We start from the raw sequence: 15,994 nt of genomic DNA, 5'->3' as shown, positions 1-15,994 counted from the left end.
CGGAGAAACCCGCCCATGAGATTTGCCAATTCGTCAAGGAAATTTCCAGAGAGACGGCCCCTTCGGTCCCATGCCCGCGACGGGCCTGGAATGTTGGCTGTGCTGCCGACGAGGCCGGGCGGCCCCTGGTTGCTAGGTGAGCTAGATGAGGTGAGGTGAGGTGAGGTGAGGTGTGTACTGCGTACAGAGAGAGGTGTGGCCCGGATCGCCCGCACAGCTAACGTTATTACCGAGTTACTTTACACCGTACGCAGCGGGCGTGCGCAGTAGGATCCCTTGGGCCACCTTGGGCCACCTTGGGCCACCTTGGCGGGTTTGCCCAAGCATAACACATCAGGCGAACTAACGAGCCGAAAGAGCGACGTCCAGGTCCAGCCCTGAAGCGGCCAGCTCCAGTCCGTTCCCGACGAGAACGAATGGACAGGACGGGACGGGCGCTCGGCGGGTCAAGCTAACCTGAACCTGAAAGGGGTCCGCCCGCGCTGCGCAACGCAACGCACGAGGGGGAAGGAGGCAGTGTTTCATGTTCATGCGCTTTCCCAGGGTGAGCGGCAGCGGCTTCTCCCCTCCTTGGTGTTGGCGTTCTGATTGGCCAGACAGGCTTCGAAGCACCCGACCAGTCTGCCCAATCAGCGGGCGCAAGGCCTCTCCCCCCCACCCCCTCAAGCCGCCAGGCACGCTCCATGTCTGATTGGTCGCCTGCGGCTTGCCCGGGCCCCAGGATGGAAGTTGATCCGAAAAGGGAAACGTCCCGTCTGGGAGCTTGGCGGTGGGGTTTTCGGGACTGGTCCTGCAAGGTTTCCAAGGTTGCTTTTCGCCGTTTGGGGGGGGGTGTGTTTGGTACGCAGCAGCCCAGAGACGTCGTGTGCCCTCCTCGATCTGTCATTCGCGGCCTGGGGAGGGGCGCCAGCGAACAGCGCCGCCCGTGAGCCATCGGATCTGTCAACCCCGCCGTCTGACTGGACGAGAGAGAGAGCCTCTGTCTCACGCCTCGCGGGCTTTCTCGCATCCAGCAAAGCCTTGACGAGCTTCTGTCGTTCCGAAGGGGACCGCGCGGCAGTCGGCCATCACACATGACGCTCGGTCTCATACAAGACAGTCTCAGATGCGATGCTCGTGGCAGCCAGAGAGAAAAGACACTGGACGACGGGCGCGCGCACACCGACACACCGGCTCCATGTACTTGGCGTGGAAAACGGCGATTTGCCGCGCAGCCCGGCGCGAGACGGGGAGAGGGGGGGGGGGGGGGGGGGAGCGGGGGGCAGCGAAGGACACAAGTCCACCCACAGTCGGTACACCGTAATAATTCGTTATGCTGCGTAGCGCACAGGTTACCGTGTATGTACGTACCTACGCAGCATAGTTACGTAGGTTCTTCAGAAATGCGGATGCGAACAAATGCCAATGGCCTCATGACCTTACTATGGATAGCTACCGTGGAGAATGCATGACCTCTGGACAAGCTGATGCGAGGGAGAGAGAGAGAGAGAAAGAGACAGGCAGAATTGCTGCGCCATCGCATGCCATGATGGTTGACCTGGAGGATTGACAGCCCTGTCCCTGTCCTTTTCCCGTGCGAGATGTCACCACCTTGACCTTGACGACCCCCCCGGGTCTTTGGCGCGGTTTGGTTGGTCGCCAGGGCACGAGTCGTCCAGCTGTCGGCGGCCTTTGACTTGCTGTCGGTCGGGGCGCCGTTCTGTGGTGAGAGGGGGCCCTGTCGCCACCCCCTGGCGTCGGTCCCCTCCACGCCTCCACCACCAGTCCCCCCCCCTCCCCCCCTGTCCCTGCCCCCCTGACGGGTGACGACGGTAAGCTCTGCGCTCCACTGGCCGGCGTTCGAAACAGGGTGCTGGGCTCGCCTGTGCGCCGGCGGCCAGGATCCAATCGTTCGGGCGCCTCCCAGGGACACCAGAAACATGAGGATAAAGACCTCGTTGTCCGCTCTTTGTCTCGAGCGGCTTTTATTCTCTCTCCTCCTCACCCACGGCATCGCGCCTCTGTCCTTCCTTCAGATCCAAACAAACAGCTCCCGGCATTGGGCTTTTCTCCTTGTCTTTCTTCGCTTCGCCTTTTGTGTGTGTTTTGCTCTTGTTCCATTTTCGGACCAAAAGCCATCATTTCCCACTCTTTGAGCCAGGTGCTTCGACTCTGCGATCAATCGCCACGACGACAACCACCCAACAAACCCATTGTTTAGGTTTTTATTGGAGAGGACTTTTCCTGACCTCTTTGGGTTCCGACTTGTTTCGCAGAACAAACGCCGTTTCATTCCTTCAGCTGAGCTCTTCATTCCCGAGCAGTGCTCGATTCAAAACAACAACAGAAAGACAACCGCCCGGTCGACTTGTACTTCGTTCCTTGAAAAACCCACACCATCACTTGCCTATCCGGCACTTTCTGAGCGCGCGATTGTTCCCACAGTCTCTTGACGACGACGACAACAACAACAACAAAAAAAATGTTCGCCAACGGTCTCACCACCGGCGTCCTCGCCGTTCTCCTCGCTGGTAGTCAGCTGGCTGCTGCCCACATGGAGATCAGCTACCCTCCGCCGTTCCGGTCCAAGTTCAACCCGCACGCCACCAACATCGACTACACCAACACGGCTCCCCTGTCCGAAAGCGGCTCCAACTTCCCGTGCAAGCTCTACCACCAGGACATGGGCACCCCCGCCGGCGCCAGCGTCGCCACCTTCGCCCCCGGCCAGACCTACAACTTCACCGTCGCCGGCTCCGCGTCCCACGGCGGCGGCTCGTGCCAGGTCAGCCTGAGCTACGACGGCGGCAAGACCTTCACCGTCATCGAGTCCATCATCGGCGGCTGCCCTCTGGCCTCCAACTACCCCTTCACCATCCCCGCCGACGCCCCGCAGGGCTCCGCCATCTGGGCCTGGACCTGGAACAACAACATCGGCAACCGCGAGCAGTACATGAACTGCGCTTCCGTCACCATCGGCGGCGGCGCCGCCAAGCGCGCCACCCGCGCCCCGGCCAAGCCCCGCGCCGCCTTCTCGGCCCGCCCCCAGATCTTCGTCGCCAACATCGGCAACGGCTGCAGGACGATCGAGGGCACCGACGTCGAGTACCCGAACCCGGGCCCGGACGCCGTCGTCAACCCCGGCAAGCTGGGCGCCCCCGTCGGCGACTGCGGCTCGGGCGCCGGCGCTCCCGTCGACAACACCCCTCCTGCCCAGAGCTCCTCGCAGGTCTCGGAGCCGGCTCCGACGCCCACCTCGGACGACAACAGCAACGGCCTTCCTGGGTATGTATTTCCTTGTCTTGCTCCTTCTTCTCGCAAACGCTACGTCGTCATCGACGACCCCGACCCTCTCCCCGTCAGCCACCATTCCTCCACCTCGTCCAAGGCGCAACTCGTGGTTGTTCCCGTGACCCGTACCACCACCACCACCACCACCACCTCCCAACCTTCCCTTGTGGTTGTCCCTGTCACCCCTTCTACCTCGGCTTGCCAGCCCCTCCTCACCACCGTCACCCTCACCCTCACCGTCCAGCGCTGCTGCCGTCCTCCCACCCAGACTCCCATCCCCCCACCTCCTCCATCTTTATAAAACGCAGCTCTTGGGCGGGACCTTTGTGCTTACCATTTCTTAGCGGCATCTTCATCACCGAGGACAACGGCAGCGCCAGCACCTCCGAGGCTCCGGCCCCCACTCCCGAGACTCCCAGCGTGACCACCTCGGCCAAGCCCGTCGCCACGACCCCGGCCAAGGAGCCTTCCACTCCCGCCCCCGCCCCGACCACCTCTTCCTCTTCCCAGGAGGCCGCCACCTCGACCACCTCCCAAGCGCCCGCCCCCACCAAGGACAGCGGCAGCGGCAAGGGCAACAACAGCAACGCCGAGAGCTTCTCCCCCGGCACGGCCTGCGCCGACGAGGGCCTGTGGAACTGCGTGGGCGGCTACTCGTTCCAGCGCTGCGCGGCGGGCCAGTGGTCCCCCATCATGCAGCTCGCCCCGGGCACCAAGTGCAAGGTCGGCCAGGTCTGGACCTTCACCATCGAGGCGGCCAAGAAGGCCAAGCGCGCCGGCGCCGAGCCGAGGTTCCGCTCCGCCAAGATGAGGAGGTTCGCTGCCTAAGGTGGCGGCAAGCAAAGCGCTGCGCTGCGCCTCTGCTCTTCCTGGAGAGGGCAAAAGGGATGAAGGGGAGTGAGATCAATCTACGGTCTAGGGTTTGGGGATTTTCTTTTCGGCGGGGGGGGTTTGTGAGGCTTTTGTTTCGAGGGGGGGATGTTTGATTCTTGCAAATGTTGTTTTTTTTTCTGCCAGCTCTTTGTTTCTTTCCCTGCCGTTTTCGCCTTGGAGGCGGACGGTAGTTTGGGTCCCTTGGTGGCTTCTTTATACCCCCTTCGTTGGTGTTCTTTTTTTGGGGGAGCGGCTTGACCACCCCCCGAAAAAAACCAACATTTTCAAGCATTTTTTTTCTCTTCGATGTCACTCGTTCAGTTGCCATTTTCGGGAACATGATGACGGCGGTTTTTTTTTTTTGGTGGTGGTGGTGGTTGCTTTTTTTCTTTTTTCCCCCCCGCCTCCCCAACCCTTGCTCCAGGGGTTTGTAACACTAGCACGGGCTGGACGTTGGACCTGTCGCGCACATGGGAGGAGGAAGAGAGGGAAACCCGCCCTTCTCTTGTTAGAGGTACGAAAAAGACCCTGGATGTGGGAGGAAAGGGAAAGGGTATCATGACAACAAGACATGACATGACGGCTTTATGATGAAAAGGCATGGCATCGCATCGGCGCGGCATGCATCATGGATACGGGAGAGAGATACCAAATGGGGACATTCGTTGATTCATCCAAAACCGCGCGCGCTTTCTTCTTGATTTGCTCTTGTGATGGTGATGATGATGATGGATCCCAAGGGGGCGTCCCTCCCCAAGGGTTTGATTGAACCCTGCTCCCAGGGGGTGGTCTCTCCGGTTTGATGATCCCACGCTTTTCTCCGTTTTATTTCTCCCCCGTTGCGTTGGCAGCGATTTTTGTCGCGTGGCTGTGCGTGTCACGGCTATGATTCGGACGGTGGCTAAGGGGGTGTTTGAAGAAGGGGGGGGCGCGTGTATGAGGATCCCCCCTTGGCTCTCTCGATCCTTCACCCCCCGCAAAACACCAATCGCAGCGCGGCCGCGTTTCGTTTCTCTTCCCATTCCCCCATTCCCCTATTCACGGTTTATTTTTTTTTATTTTATTTCCTCATTTTTTTCGGGTGCGACTTTTGTCAAACCACGAGATGGATCGACCAGGTTTCGACGGCCAAACGAACGAGAGGGACAGGAAGGAAAGGGAAAGGCGGCGGCTGCTGCCGCGGGTGATGCTGGGCCATGGACGCCGGCTAAGCGAAGGGGACCGTACCGGACTGGACAAGGAGGATGATGAGACGAAAAGAAACTAGGTCCCCCCCCGGCCAGCCTGTCCTGCATATAGTATACATACATAGTACTACCTAGTAAAAAGGCGCCCACGTTTTCTTGGGGAGGGGGTGGCAGGCTAAGTTTAGCAACACGGCTTCTCGTCGCGCAATGCCGTTGACCTGGCTTTCCTTGCTGTGTACTATATACTGCGTAGTACATCACGCAGCCAGGTACGCAGAGCCTGCGAGCGGCGGACATGGAAAGCCCGTCGTTGTTCGGTTCGAGAGCATCCTCGAGGTCTGGTCGTCGCGCATGCGCATGCGCATGTTGCGTATCGGTAGTACTGGTAACTAACTACCTACTGTGTAACTGGCAACGCTTTGACAATGGCCGCCCGTTGTGTTTGTTCTTGGTGTGCGCACCAGGGCTATTTTCGTATGCGCGGTACATCGGTAAGTATGCATGCAAGTGTCGGTCTCCCTTACGTCAGACGAGAGCCGCTCGCATGCACCTGGGTCCCAAGAAGCTAATAGTTATTTGATCTGCGTCTTGTCGACGGCGGCACGTCAACCTTTGATTTGACGTGCGGTCAATGCCGATGGCTGGGCCGGCATGTTTTTTTTTTTTTTTTTTTTCCTTTTCTTTTTTATTAAAAAGACATGACCTCGCCTTTGTCCTTTGTGCTGGTGTTTGCTCGGAGCCTAGGAGTGTGCATCATGTCACCATCCCAGGGGGGAGGCAAACAGAACGCTGGCTCTGCCGCTGTCATAGGTCAGGGCGTCGAATGTCGAGACCGGACGGAGTCGCTGGATCTAGTAGTAGAGAAGACAAAGACATCGAGACCGGGAGGTCCTCCTTCGGTCCCTCGGTCCCTCGGTCTTGGCCAAATTTGCGCCAGCATTGAATGCGGCGCGAGATCGCTGGAACCGTCGCCAGCAAGCGGACAGGTGAACATATCTATGGGCGCCCGGGCGGGAGCCTGAACTATAGTAGCACCATGTGAGCTCTCACACTCTCGACAAGCAAGATAAAAGTCAGGCCAATGCACCTTTTTTCCTCTTCTCTCTCTCTTTCTCTCTCACCCGAGAACCCAAGCCCTGCTAAAAAAAATAAAACAATGTGCACAAAAGATACGCAGCATCATACGTCCGAAAGGAGCCTCCCTTCCATCTATGTATCCATGTGCGCCCCCCCCCCCCCCCCCCCCTCTCCAGCCATCATCGCCGTCCCTTCGCCAGGCCGGCCCCCCCATCATGCCCTCGTCGCCTCCACAGCCGCCTCCAAGATGGCCAAGCCCTCGCGGATCTCGTCCTCGCTCATGACCAGGCTCGGCACGAACCGGAGCGTGTTCTCGCCGGCCGTGATGACCAGCAAGCCCCGCTCGCGCGCGGCCGTCACGATCTTGGCCGGGTCCTCGGTCAGCTGCAGGCCGAGGATCAGGCCCTTGCCGCGCACCTCGGACACGAGCTCCGGGAACCGCTGGCGGAGCCGCTCGAAGCCCTGCCGGAACGTCTGCTCCTTGGCCTTGACGGCGCTCTGCAGGCCCGCGTCGGCGAGCCGCTCCACCACCGACACGGCGACGCGGCAGGCGAGCGGGTTGCCGCCGAACGTGGTGCCGTGGTCGCCGACCTTGATCTTGCCGGCGACCTTGGCGTTGACGATGACGGCGCCGATGGGGAAGCCGTTGCCGAGCGCCTTGGCCGTGGTCAGGATGTCCGGGTGCGCCTCGCGGGGCAGGCGGCTGTGCGCCCAGAAGCCGCCCGTGCGCGACAGGCCGCACTGGATCTCGTCGTAGTGCAGCACGGCGCCGACCTCGCGGCAGCGCCGCGCCAGGGCCAGCAGGAACTCGTCCGTCGCGACGCGCACGCCGCCCTCGCCCTGGATCGGCTCGACGATGACGGAGCACGTCGCCTCCGTCACCAGCTCCGGCAGGGCCTCGACGTTGTTGAGCTCGCCGACCCGGAAGCCCGGCACCATGGGCGCAAAGGGCGCCTGGTACTTGGGGTTGGGCGTCGCCGAGAGCGAGCCCATGGTGCGGCCGTGGAAGGCGTTCTTGAAGCTGACGATCTCGTGCTTGGCCCCGCTCGGGTCCGCCACCTTGGCCGCCTTCCTCGCGAACTTGATGCCGGCCTCGTTGGCCTCGCTGCCCGAGTTGCAGATGAAGGACGCCGCCGCGTCCCACATGCCCCCGGACTCCTTGGTCTTGTCCACCAGCAGCTTGCTCAGCGTGCCCGTCCAGGGGTTGTAGTACAGGTTGCTCGCGTGCACCAGGGTGCCCGCCTGCTCGGCGAGCACGCGCGTCGTTTCGGCATCGCAGTGCCCGAGCGAGTTGACGGCGATGCCCGCCGTGAAGTCGAGGTACTTGCGGTTGTCGAGGTCGTAGAGGTAGGAGCCCTCGCCCTTGACAAAGACGGGAGGCGGGCGGGAGTAGGTGGCCACCATGAAGGGGGCGTGGGCGCGGACGAGCTTGCCGCTGGGCGAGTCCTCGGTGGGGTCCGGGTTGGGGACGGCGGCGGCGGCGGCGGCGGCGGCGGCGGCGGCGCTGGTTTGGGAGTAGAAGCGAGCAACCGCCAGACCGGCGGGGCGGCGGGCGGCCGCGGTGACTGCCGCTCGCCCAAGGGAGGCGCGGAAAGCCATGGTTGAGCTAGGGGAGAGTAAAAAAAAAAAAAAAAAAAAGGAAGAGACGGAGGGCGCGTGCAGCGGGTGGACGAGTGTTGCGACGTCTCGTCGATGGGATGTTGGATGCGAGGAGGAGGGGGAGGCGAGCAGGACGCAAGATATATATCCTCTGCTCACCAGGCCTTGAAGCGACAGACTCCGCGGCGCCAATGCCTCAAGTTGGTCATGCAAGCAATGGCGGCGGTTGGGTCAGTCCAAGTCGTGACATGGAAGGGCGCAAAAGTCGGCTCCAGCCGAACTATGATTCACAAAATCTGGAGCGATGTCGGGGGTTGGCCCGGCCCCACCGGCCCGGCCCCATGCTGCTCCACAGCGCCCCACACGCGGCCCCACGCAGCCCCACGCAGCCGTGCTGGTACCTCGATGCGACGCCTTGCTCTTATCGATAAGCCAACCGGCGAGGCTTGTCTTGGGGCGCCAGTCCTCAAGGTTCTCAAAGGCCAGGAGGATGATGGTGAGAAGTAAAGGCCATGGTTGACGGCCAACAGAGAAAGCCTTTCCAAATGGTTGGTGATTTTTCAATTGCATTTTTTTTTCTTTTTCACCTACGTGTCTCAGCCCACACCTTGAGCCAACTCCAAAAGCCTTCAAAAATACAACGGGCTGAGCGAGATAGATCGAGAGAGCCCATGCTAGCGCGTCCAAACACCTTCTCCCGGCATGGCGTGTGACTCACCAAGCATCATCCTAAGCGAGCGCAGTCAAGACAGTTTTATCCTCCTCATAATGCCCGGGGCGTTGGTCACTCCCCGCTCCCTTAGCAACAGCTTCCATGCCGCGGCAACCGTTGCTCTCTCTCTCTAGCAAATGGCGTGCGTCTTCCCCGTCTTGCCCTGCAGCGAGTGCTTCTCCTTCTGCACGCCACAGTCAGTCAAACTCACGCCGCCGGACCATCGGCCTCCCGGCAGAAAACAAAACTCACCCGATACTTGGGATGAAGACTCGCCCTCCTCGCGGCCACATGGTGCCTGTGGAGCAACTCCTGCTGCTTCTTGATGCTTTCCTCGTCCATCTGGTCGAGCACCTGCTGGCTCAGCTTGATGTCGGCGATCAGGTTGTCGCAGCGCGTCTTGGTGAAATCTTCGCGCACGACGACGCGTATCATCTTCATCTGGTTGGTGTGCGGGGCCATGTTGTAGGCCGGCAGGATCCAGCCCTTGACGCGCAGCTGGTGGGCCAGGGCGAACTCGTCGTAGTTGCGGTCGGGGTTGGGCGGCAGGCGGAAGGCGACGAGGGGGAGGCCGGCGCCCGACCTCTTGGACATGATGATGAAGCCGAGCGCCTCGAGCGAGTCGGACAGGTAGTCGGCGGTGCGCGTCAGGTTGCTCATGATGGCCCGGTAGCCGTGCCTGCCCAGGCGTATGAGCTGGTAGTACTGGCCGATGACCTGGCTGGCGCCCTTGCTGAAGTTGAGCGTGAAGGAGGATTGCTCCGCGCCGAGGTAGTTGATGTTGAAGACGAGCTCCTGAGGCAGGTACTCGGCGCTCCGCCACACCACCCAGCCAACGCCGGGATACACCAGGCCGTACTGGGGGGGGAGAGAAAGAGCGGGAGGGCAACGTCAGACGAAAACGGGTTCTCATGCTTGCGTCGGGAGGGAGAGAGGGACAAGCATACCTTGTGGCCGGACACGTTGATGGAGACGACGTGCTCGAGCCGAAAGTCCCACTCGAGGTCGGGCACGACAAAGGGGGCGACGAAGCCGCCGCTGGCGGCGTCGACGTGGATCGGGGTGTCGAGGCCCTTGGCGACCAGCAGGTCGTTGACGGCCTTGACGTCCTCGTACTCGCCCGAGTAGGTGGTGCCGAGGATGCAGCAGATGCCGATGGTGTTGTCGTCGACCAGGGCGACGGCCTGCTCCGGGTCCAGGACGTAGCGGTCCTCGCTGCAGTAGACGAGCCTCTCGTCGATCTCAAAGTAGCGCGTCGCCTTTTCCCAGCAGACCTGGACGGCCGACGACATGACGATGTTGGGGCGGTCGCACGGCTTGCCCTCGGCCTGGCGGCGGTTCTTCCAGCGCTTCTTCATGGCGAGGACGGCGAGCATGATGGCCTCGGAGCTGCCGACGGTCGAGGTGCCGACGGCGCCCGCCGACTCGTCCGTGGCGGCCGGGGCGTGGAACAGCCGGCCGATCATGGAGACGCAGCGGTTCTGGATGTCGGCCGACATGGGGTACTCTTCGTAGTCGATAAAGTTCTTGGGGAAGCACTCGGTCATGAGCTTCTCGGCCTCGTCTTCCTGGACGGGGGTTAGCACGTCGGACCCCTGGGGGGGCTGCTGCGGGGGGATGGCGGCGGCGTGGGAGCCGGGAGGCGGACCATGTACGTGGTGACGAAGGAGGCGAGGCTGCCGTGACGTGCGGTTAGCGACGCGAGGCCCCAGCCCCGGAAGGCCTTTTTTGCCGGACGGGGAACGCCTCTTCTTACTTGAGCATGGGGTTGCCGTCCAGGCTCAGCTCGTCCTTGATCATGCGGTAGGCCACCTCCTTGGGCATCTCCATCTCGGGGATCTCGTGGCGAGGCAGGTCCAGGGCGGCGAAGCGGGAGCCGTAGACGCTGGTGGTGAAGTTGTCATCGTCGTTGGCGAGCTGGAGGCTGATTTTCCTCGTGCCGTTTGGCTCCGAGGGGTTCCCGGCGGCAGGCTGGCCGGTGACGGACTGGAGATGCACCATGATGACGACGAGCAGCAGCTGGGGACGGGGGAAGGGAGGGGAGAACACAGCGAGGGCACAGCACCTTATGGACCTTGGGTATTGGCGAGATGGGATCCGACAATGGGAACGGGGAGAAACAGCCCGTATATGAAAGCGTTCGGTGGGACGGGGAAGCCAGGCCCACGACGACGACGACGTCAATACCAAGACCGGGGATGCTAAGGTGCGATCACCACCAGACAAGCACGGCCATTTCCAACAAAGGACCCAACCCCAAAGGAGGAGGGGAAGGGAGGATGGATCCGTAATGGCCTGACTCGTCCTTGCCCCGCGAGCCCTGAGTCGATAGACTGAAAACGGAAAGAGGGAGAAGGGTCGAGACTCCCGTATCCCATCTGCATTCCGGTTCCAAGGCCAGGCACGCGATCCCAAAGAGGCAAGAGCAGCAAAAGCAGAAAGAGCATCAAAAGCAGCAAGAGCAGCAAGAGCAGCAAGAGCAGCAAGAGCAGCAAGAGCAGCAGCAGCAGGAGCAGGCAGGCTTGCTAACTTGTCGTCGCAGCGGCATGTCGTCATCCTTCTCCATCAGCACCTGGGGTGCTTACATAACAAACCTGAATGCCACCAATGAGATACCTACATACCTTAGGTACCTGGGGCACCTACCAGGTACCAGGTATCTATACCTGGTACCTAGGTAAGTACCTATCTACCTATGCTACCCATAATAGCATGTCCATGCTTTCACTAGCGGGGTGGGGCATCGTGGTGCGGTTCCTGGGGCCCGGGAGGAAAGCATCGGTAACACTGTGGTAAGGGCCGGATAGAAATAGATGGCGGGATCCACCTGTGTTGTGTGACAGGAATGGATCTCTCTCCGGCCCCCCCCCCCCCCCCCACCTATGCAGCCGTGCAGGCGGCGTGGTTTACACAGTAATCCACCAACTACTGTGTATAGTATTTGCCAGCCAGCCTTGCTCGCTCACATGCCTCACAAACCACTACCGGGTACCTAGCCAATGCTATGCCTATGCATATCCCAAGTACAGATGCTGATGGACTTGGAATTAGGGGGGGCGGCACACGATAGGTACGAAAAAGCCATGAATAATTTTCTACACTTCAGCCTCCCGGGTCACACTGACGCTGGCACCATGTTACTTGTTTCCTTTCTCTCTTCTCTCTCTTTCTCTGTCTCTCTCTCTCGTAATGACATTACAAGTATAACTCCGCCCCCTTCATGCCATTCAAGGAAGGGTGCACACAATAAGAAAAAAAATGAAAACCAAAAGAAAACCAAAAAAAGAAGGAAAAAAAAAAACAGAATCGCCGCCGGTATCGATATTGCCCCATCACCCGATGAACCAGATTGTATATATATGTGTGTGTGCTCCATCGTACAGCAAGTATAGTATAAGATCCCTTCCCCCCCTTCCCCATAACACCATAAGAAACAAGACGATGTGCAAAACGACCAGGAATAAAAAAAAACAGAAACCAAAAAGAAAAAAAAAAAAAAGGGAGAGAAAACCACCCGGCCAGCAACGCCGGCAGCAACCTCGCATCAAATAATGTTCGCAATGCTAATCCTCTCCCGGCTCCCGTTCATGCCGCTTCCTCCTCCCAGCTTCGCCGCCGCAGCTGCTGCGGCCGAAGTCGTCGGGCTGACGCTGCCCCCGGCTCCCGCCGACGATCCTGACGCCGGCGGCCGTGCGTCGGGCATCACGATCGGCGGCAGCGGCGGGGCGTCGACCATGACCATGCTGTTCCTCGCGCTCGTGCTTTCGGGTTCGGGCTTGATGGGTCTGTCTGGTGGAGGGTGGTAGGCATGGTGGTGCTGGTGCTGGTGCTGGTGCTGGTGGTGGCGGTGGTATTGTGGCGGCTCGTGCTTGTAGGGGTCGTGGTGCTGTGGGTGGCGGTGGTGGTACTGCGTCGAAGGCGGGGGAGGAGGAGGCGGAGGAGGTTGGTGATGCTGCTGATGTGATGTTGACGGCGGCGGCGGTGGTGGTGGTGGGTAGTGAGAGTGGGAATGGGGGTGGCTCGGAGCGTGGTGGTACGACGGCGCTGGACCCGGTGGCGGCAACGTCGGCGGCGGGGCGGCGGAAGAAGGCGAGACGCCGTTCGCCGACCAGCCCTGGCTACCGTGCGTCGCGGTGGTCGTTGACGACAGCGGCGGAGGCGGCTTGGACAAGGCAAACGAGCTCGTGGAGGCGGAGGGAGGATGGCTCCCCTGAGCTTGTTGTTGTTGTTGTCCCTCGCTGGCCAGCATGCGAATGGCACCCTCCAGCCTCTCCCAGCCGAGCGCTCCGGCGCCGGCAAACTCCCACTTCTCGTCGTTGGACAAGGCGAACCGGGTCTCGGCCGCGTACGACGACGGCAGCTTTCCGGGCAGGATCCCAGCGCTCGTAGGGCCGGCCGACGCCGAGAACGGGCCGCCCTCCCCCGCCCCCCTCTCCCCTGCGCCGCTGCTCTGCCACACCCACGCGGTATCCAACCCTCCCTGCAAATCCGCGCTCACGTACACCAACAGCTCTTCATCCCTCATCAAGGCTTCCCGCACGGCTCCGGGCGCGGGTCCCTGTTGTTGTTGTTGTTGTTGTTGTTGTTGTTGTTGTTGCTGCTGCTGCTGCTGCTGCTGCGCCGACAGATACCCCACCACGTCCTTCTTCTTCTGGGCCAACGCCGACACGAAGAAGGCCAGGTACCGGCCGCAGCCGATGGCCACCTCCCTCTGCTCGGCCATCTGCGCCAGGGCCCGCACGCAGTCGACGGCCTGGTCCAGGCACCCGGTGAGCAGCAAGAAGAGGGCGCAACGGAACGCGTGGGTGGCCAGCAGGGCCGACGCGGCGCCCTGGGCGAGCGAGCCCGGCGCGGCGCGGGCCAGCAGGGCGGCCGTCTCGAGCGCCGTCTGGGTGCACTGGTCGACAGCGACGAGGCGGGCGTCGGGCGGGCACGACGGCGACAGGTTGTGGCGGTGGAGGAGCAGGCGGGCGTGCAGGAGGTAGGCGAGCGGGTTGAGGAACGAGGGCAGCATCTGCACCAGGTTTCCGGGGGCGCACGCCGGGGGGAACGCCCGCCGGCACGCGGCCAGGTGGTGGTCAAAGGCGGCGAGCCTCGACGGGGCGATGAGCGGCAACGGCGCCGACGACGGCGACGACGACGACGATGACGACGACAGCAACCTCGCCAGGGCCGGGTAGGCGCGCACGACGTTGACGACGGCGAGCAGGGAGTGCGTCAGCGCCTCGGCGCCGTCGGGGAGGCGGTGGCCGCGCTCCGACAGGTGGTGGTCGTCGATGGCGGCCGGCAGGGCCACGTCGCAGTCGGCGTCGTCGATGAGCATGGGCCGGCCGAGCTCGAGCGAGAGGCTGCGGTCGAGCACGTACAGGGTCCACCAGGTGCGGCGGCGCATCTCTGCCTCGATGAGCGACGGGCACGCCGACGGCCGGGGCTCGGCGTACAGGCCGAGCTCCTGGGCGACGCGCACGGCCTTGCCGAGCCAGGTCCAGGCGGCCGACCGGAGGTTCATCTCGTTGAGCGCCATGGCGATGAGCGCCAGCGCCCGGGCGTCGTCGAGCTCGTACTCGTCCGCCCACGGGTCCGCGTCGGCGGCCGACCGGGCGCGCTCGAGCAGCTCGGCGGCGGGGTAGGCGCGCAGCGGCTCGCTGTCGGGCGAGAAGACGCGGCCCACGGCGAGCACGGCGAAAAAGAGGCCGGCAAAGGACGGCGGGACCCGGGCGGGGTTGACGGGGCGGTACATGGCGTCGATGGTCTGCGTGAAGCTGGTCCAGTGCAGCAGCGGCGTCATCGAGTGCGCCGACATGTAGTACGCCCGGAGCAGCTCCTCGACCGTGGACCGCGGAGGCAGCATGTGCTGGAAGTCGCGCAGCCGCTCGGGCGCCGCCTCGAACTGCCGGTGCGGAGCTGGCGGTTTCCAGATGCCGCGGGCAATGTTGCGGAGGTTGGACCTCGCCCGGGCCATGTCGGCATGTTGTTGTTGCTGCTGCTGCTGCTGCTGCTGTTGATACTGGTGGTGAGGATGGGCATAGCCAGGATAAGGCGGCGGCGGCGGCAGCGGCGGCGGCACGGCAAGCGCCCCGGCCGGCGTGTTCCTCGGCTTTGGCTGCTGTCCGATCTCTGGCAGCTGCAGCGGAAACGGCTCGATCCCATCGACATCCATGCCGTCCACCATCTGGCCGCCTCGGCCGTCCCGAGCATGATGATCCTGGGCCATGCGCTTCAAGTTCATGTTTTCGCGGCGGAGCCGGTCGATCTGCTTCTCCAGGTCCTGCATCTGCTTGATGGACGACATGCGCCGGTTCGTCTCCTTGGTGAACTGGCACTTGACGCTCCGGCTCGAGCACTCGGAGCAGCTTGTCGTCTCGGTCGCGTCGCACTTGACCTTGCGCTCGCGGCAGGCGTCGCAGCTGGGGTCCTTGCGCCGTTGCCGGTACGCCCGCTTCTGCGCCTGGGCCTGGGAGGCGCCGTTGCTGTTGCTACCGTTGCTGCTGTTGCCGCCCGGGGTGCCGTTGGAAGCCCCTGGCAGGCTGGCGTGCGCGGCCCGCGGTGAGCCGGCAGCCGACTCGGAGGCCATCGACTCGCGCTCCATGACGGAGGAGGCTGCCGGCGTGACGGGCGTGTACGACGACGAATGCTGCTGCTGCTGCTGCTGCTGCTGCTGCTGCTGCTGGAACGAAGACGTTACAGGGGAAAGGTGGTGGGATGACGAATGCGACGCTGGGAGCCCTAGAGACCGGGGTGTCGGCGGCGGAAGAGGCGGCAGCACGGTAGGGGGATTGGGAGATCGTGGTGATGGGTTGTGCGGTGTGGACGCCATGGCGGCGGCGGCGGTAGGTTTCAGGGGGCTCTCTCCGGCAGGCTGCGCCGGAGCGGTCTCGATACGGTCGTGAAGGGGGTGATGATGATGGGTGGTGGTGGTGGTGGTGGTGCTAGAGGGTTGCCGATCCAGCAACATGCCGGTGGCCAACTGTGAAACGGGGGCGGGCAGATGAATCGATCTATCTCGATGGTCAAGGGATATCCCCGGGCCCTGGTCCTCCCGTGCGTTTCCTGGTCCTTTTTTTTTCCTTTTGGCCCTTCCAAGAGGCTTCTTCTTCTCCCCCGCCAGGCACAGACAACCAAGCTCACGGGAAAAAAAAAAGAGGGGGAGGGGTCTGGTAATGTGTAGACCACCACACCCGGGAGTTGAGGCGCTCTCTCCACACCTCACAAGCGTACGCTCTCCACTCTTGTCGTCAAGGAACCACCTGGGAACGGCAGATCCACGCGCTTCTCC

The 15,994-nt window shown here is 62.2% G+C and overlaps 4 protein-coding genes across 4 annotated transcripts; 1 reads left to right on the top strand and 3 right to left on the bottom strand.

Moving 5' to 3' along the window:
* Positions 1–2,461: 2,461 nt before the first annotated feature.
* On the top strand, positions 2,462–4,098 carry VTJ83DRAFT_6857 (uncharacterized protein; the record flags this gene model as incomplete). Its single annotated transcript, XM_071013614.1, has 2 exons — positions 2,462–3,264; positions 3,615–4,098. 2 exons carry the CDS (start codon positions 2,462–2,464, stop codon positions 4,096–4,098), a joined length of 1,287 nt encoding a protein of 428 aa, XP_070864484.1.
* Positions 4,099–6,620: 2,522 nt separating this feature from the next.
* VTJ83DRAFT_6856 (uncharacterized protein) lies at positions 6,621–8,006 on the bottom strand (the record flags this gene model as incomplete). The annotated part of the gene is made up of 1 exon (XM_071013613.1): positions 6,621–8,006. One exon carries the CDS (start codon positions 8,004–8,006, stop codon positions 6,621–6,623), a length of 1,386 nt encoding a protein of 461 aa, XP_070864483.1.
* Positions 8,007–8,848: 842 nt separating this feature from the next.
* Positions 8,849–10,719, bottom strand: VTJ83DRAFT_6855 (uncharacterized protein; the record flags this gene model as incomplete). The annotated part of the gene is made up of 5 exons (XM_071013612.1): positions 8,849–8,902; positions 8,971–9,576; positions 9,666–10,286; positions 10,367–10,394; positions 10,475–10,719. 5 exons carry the CDS (start codon positions 10,717–10,719, stop codon positions 8,849–8,851), a joined length of 1,554 nt encoding a protein of 517 aa, XP_070864482.1.
* A 1,543-nt stretch (positions 10,720–12,262) lies between these two features.
* Positions 12,263–15,673, bottom strand: VTJ83DRAFT_6854 (uncharacterized protein; the record flags this gene model as incomplete). The annotated part of the gene is made up of 1 exon (XM_071013611.1): positions 12,263–15,673. The coding sequence occupies one exon, from the start codon at positions 15,671–15,673 to the stop codon at positions 12,263–12,265; it is 3,411 nt and encodes a 1,136-aa protein (XP_070864481.1).
* Between the last annotated feature and the right edge of the window lie 321 nt (positions 15,674–15,994).

The sequence above is a fragment of the Remersonia thermophila genome, chromosome 6 (genome assembly GCF_042764415.1).
Source record: "Remersonia thermophila strain ATCC 22073 chromosome 6, whole genome shotgun sequence".
Lineage (NCBI taxonomy): Eukaryota > Fungi > Ascomycota > Sordariomycetes > Sordariales > Chaetomiaceae > Remersonia > Remersonia thermophila.
This window is presented reverse-complemented; position numbering and strand designations above follow the sequence as displayed.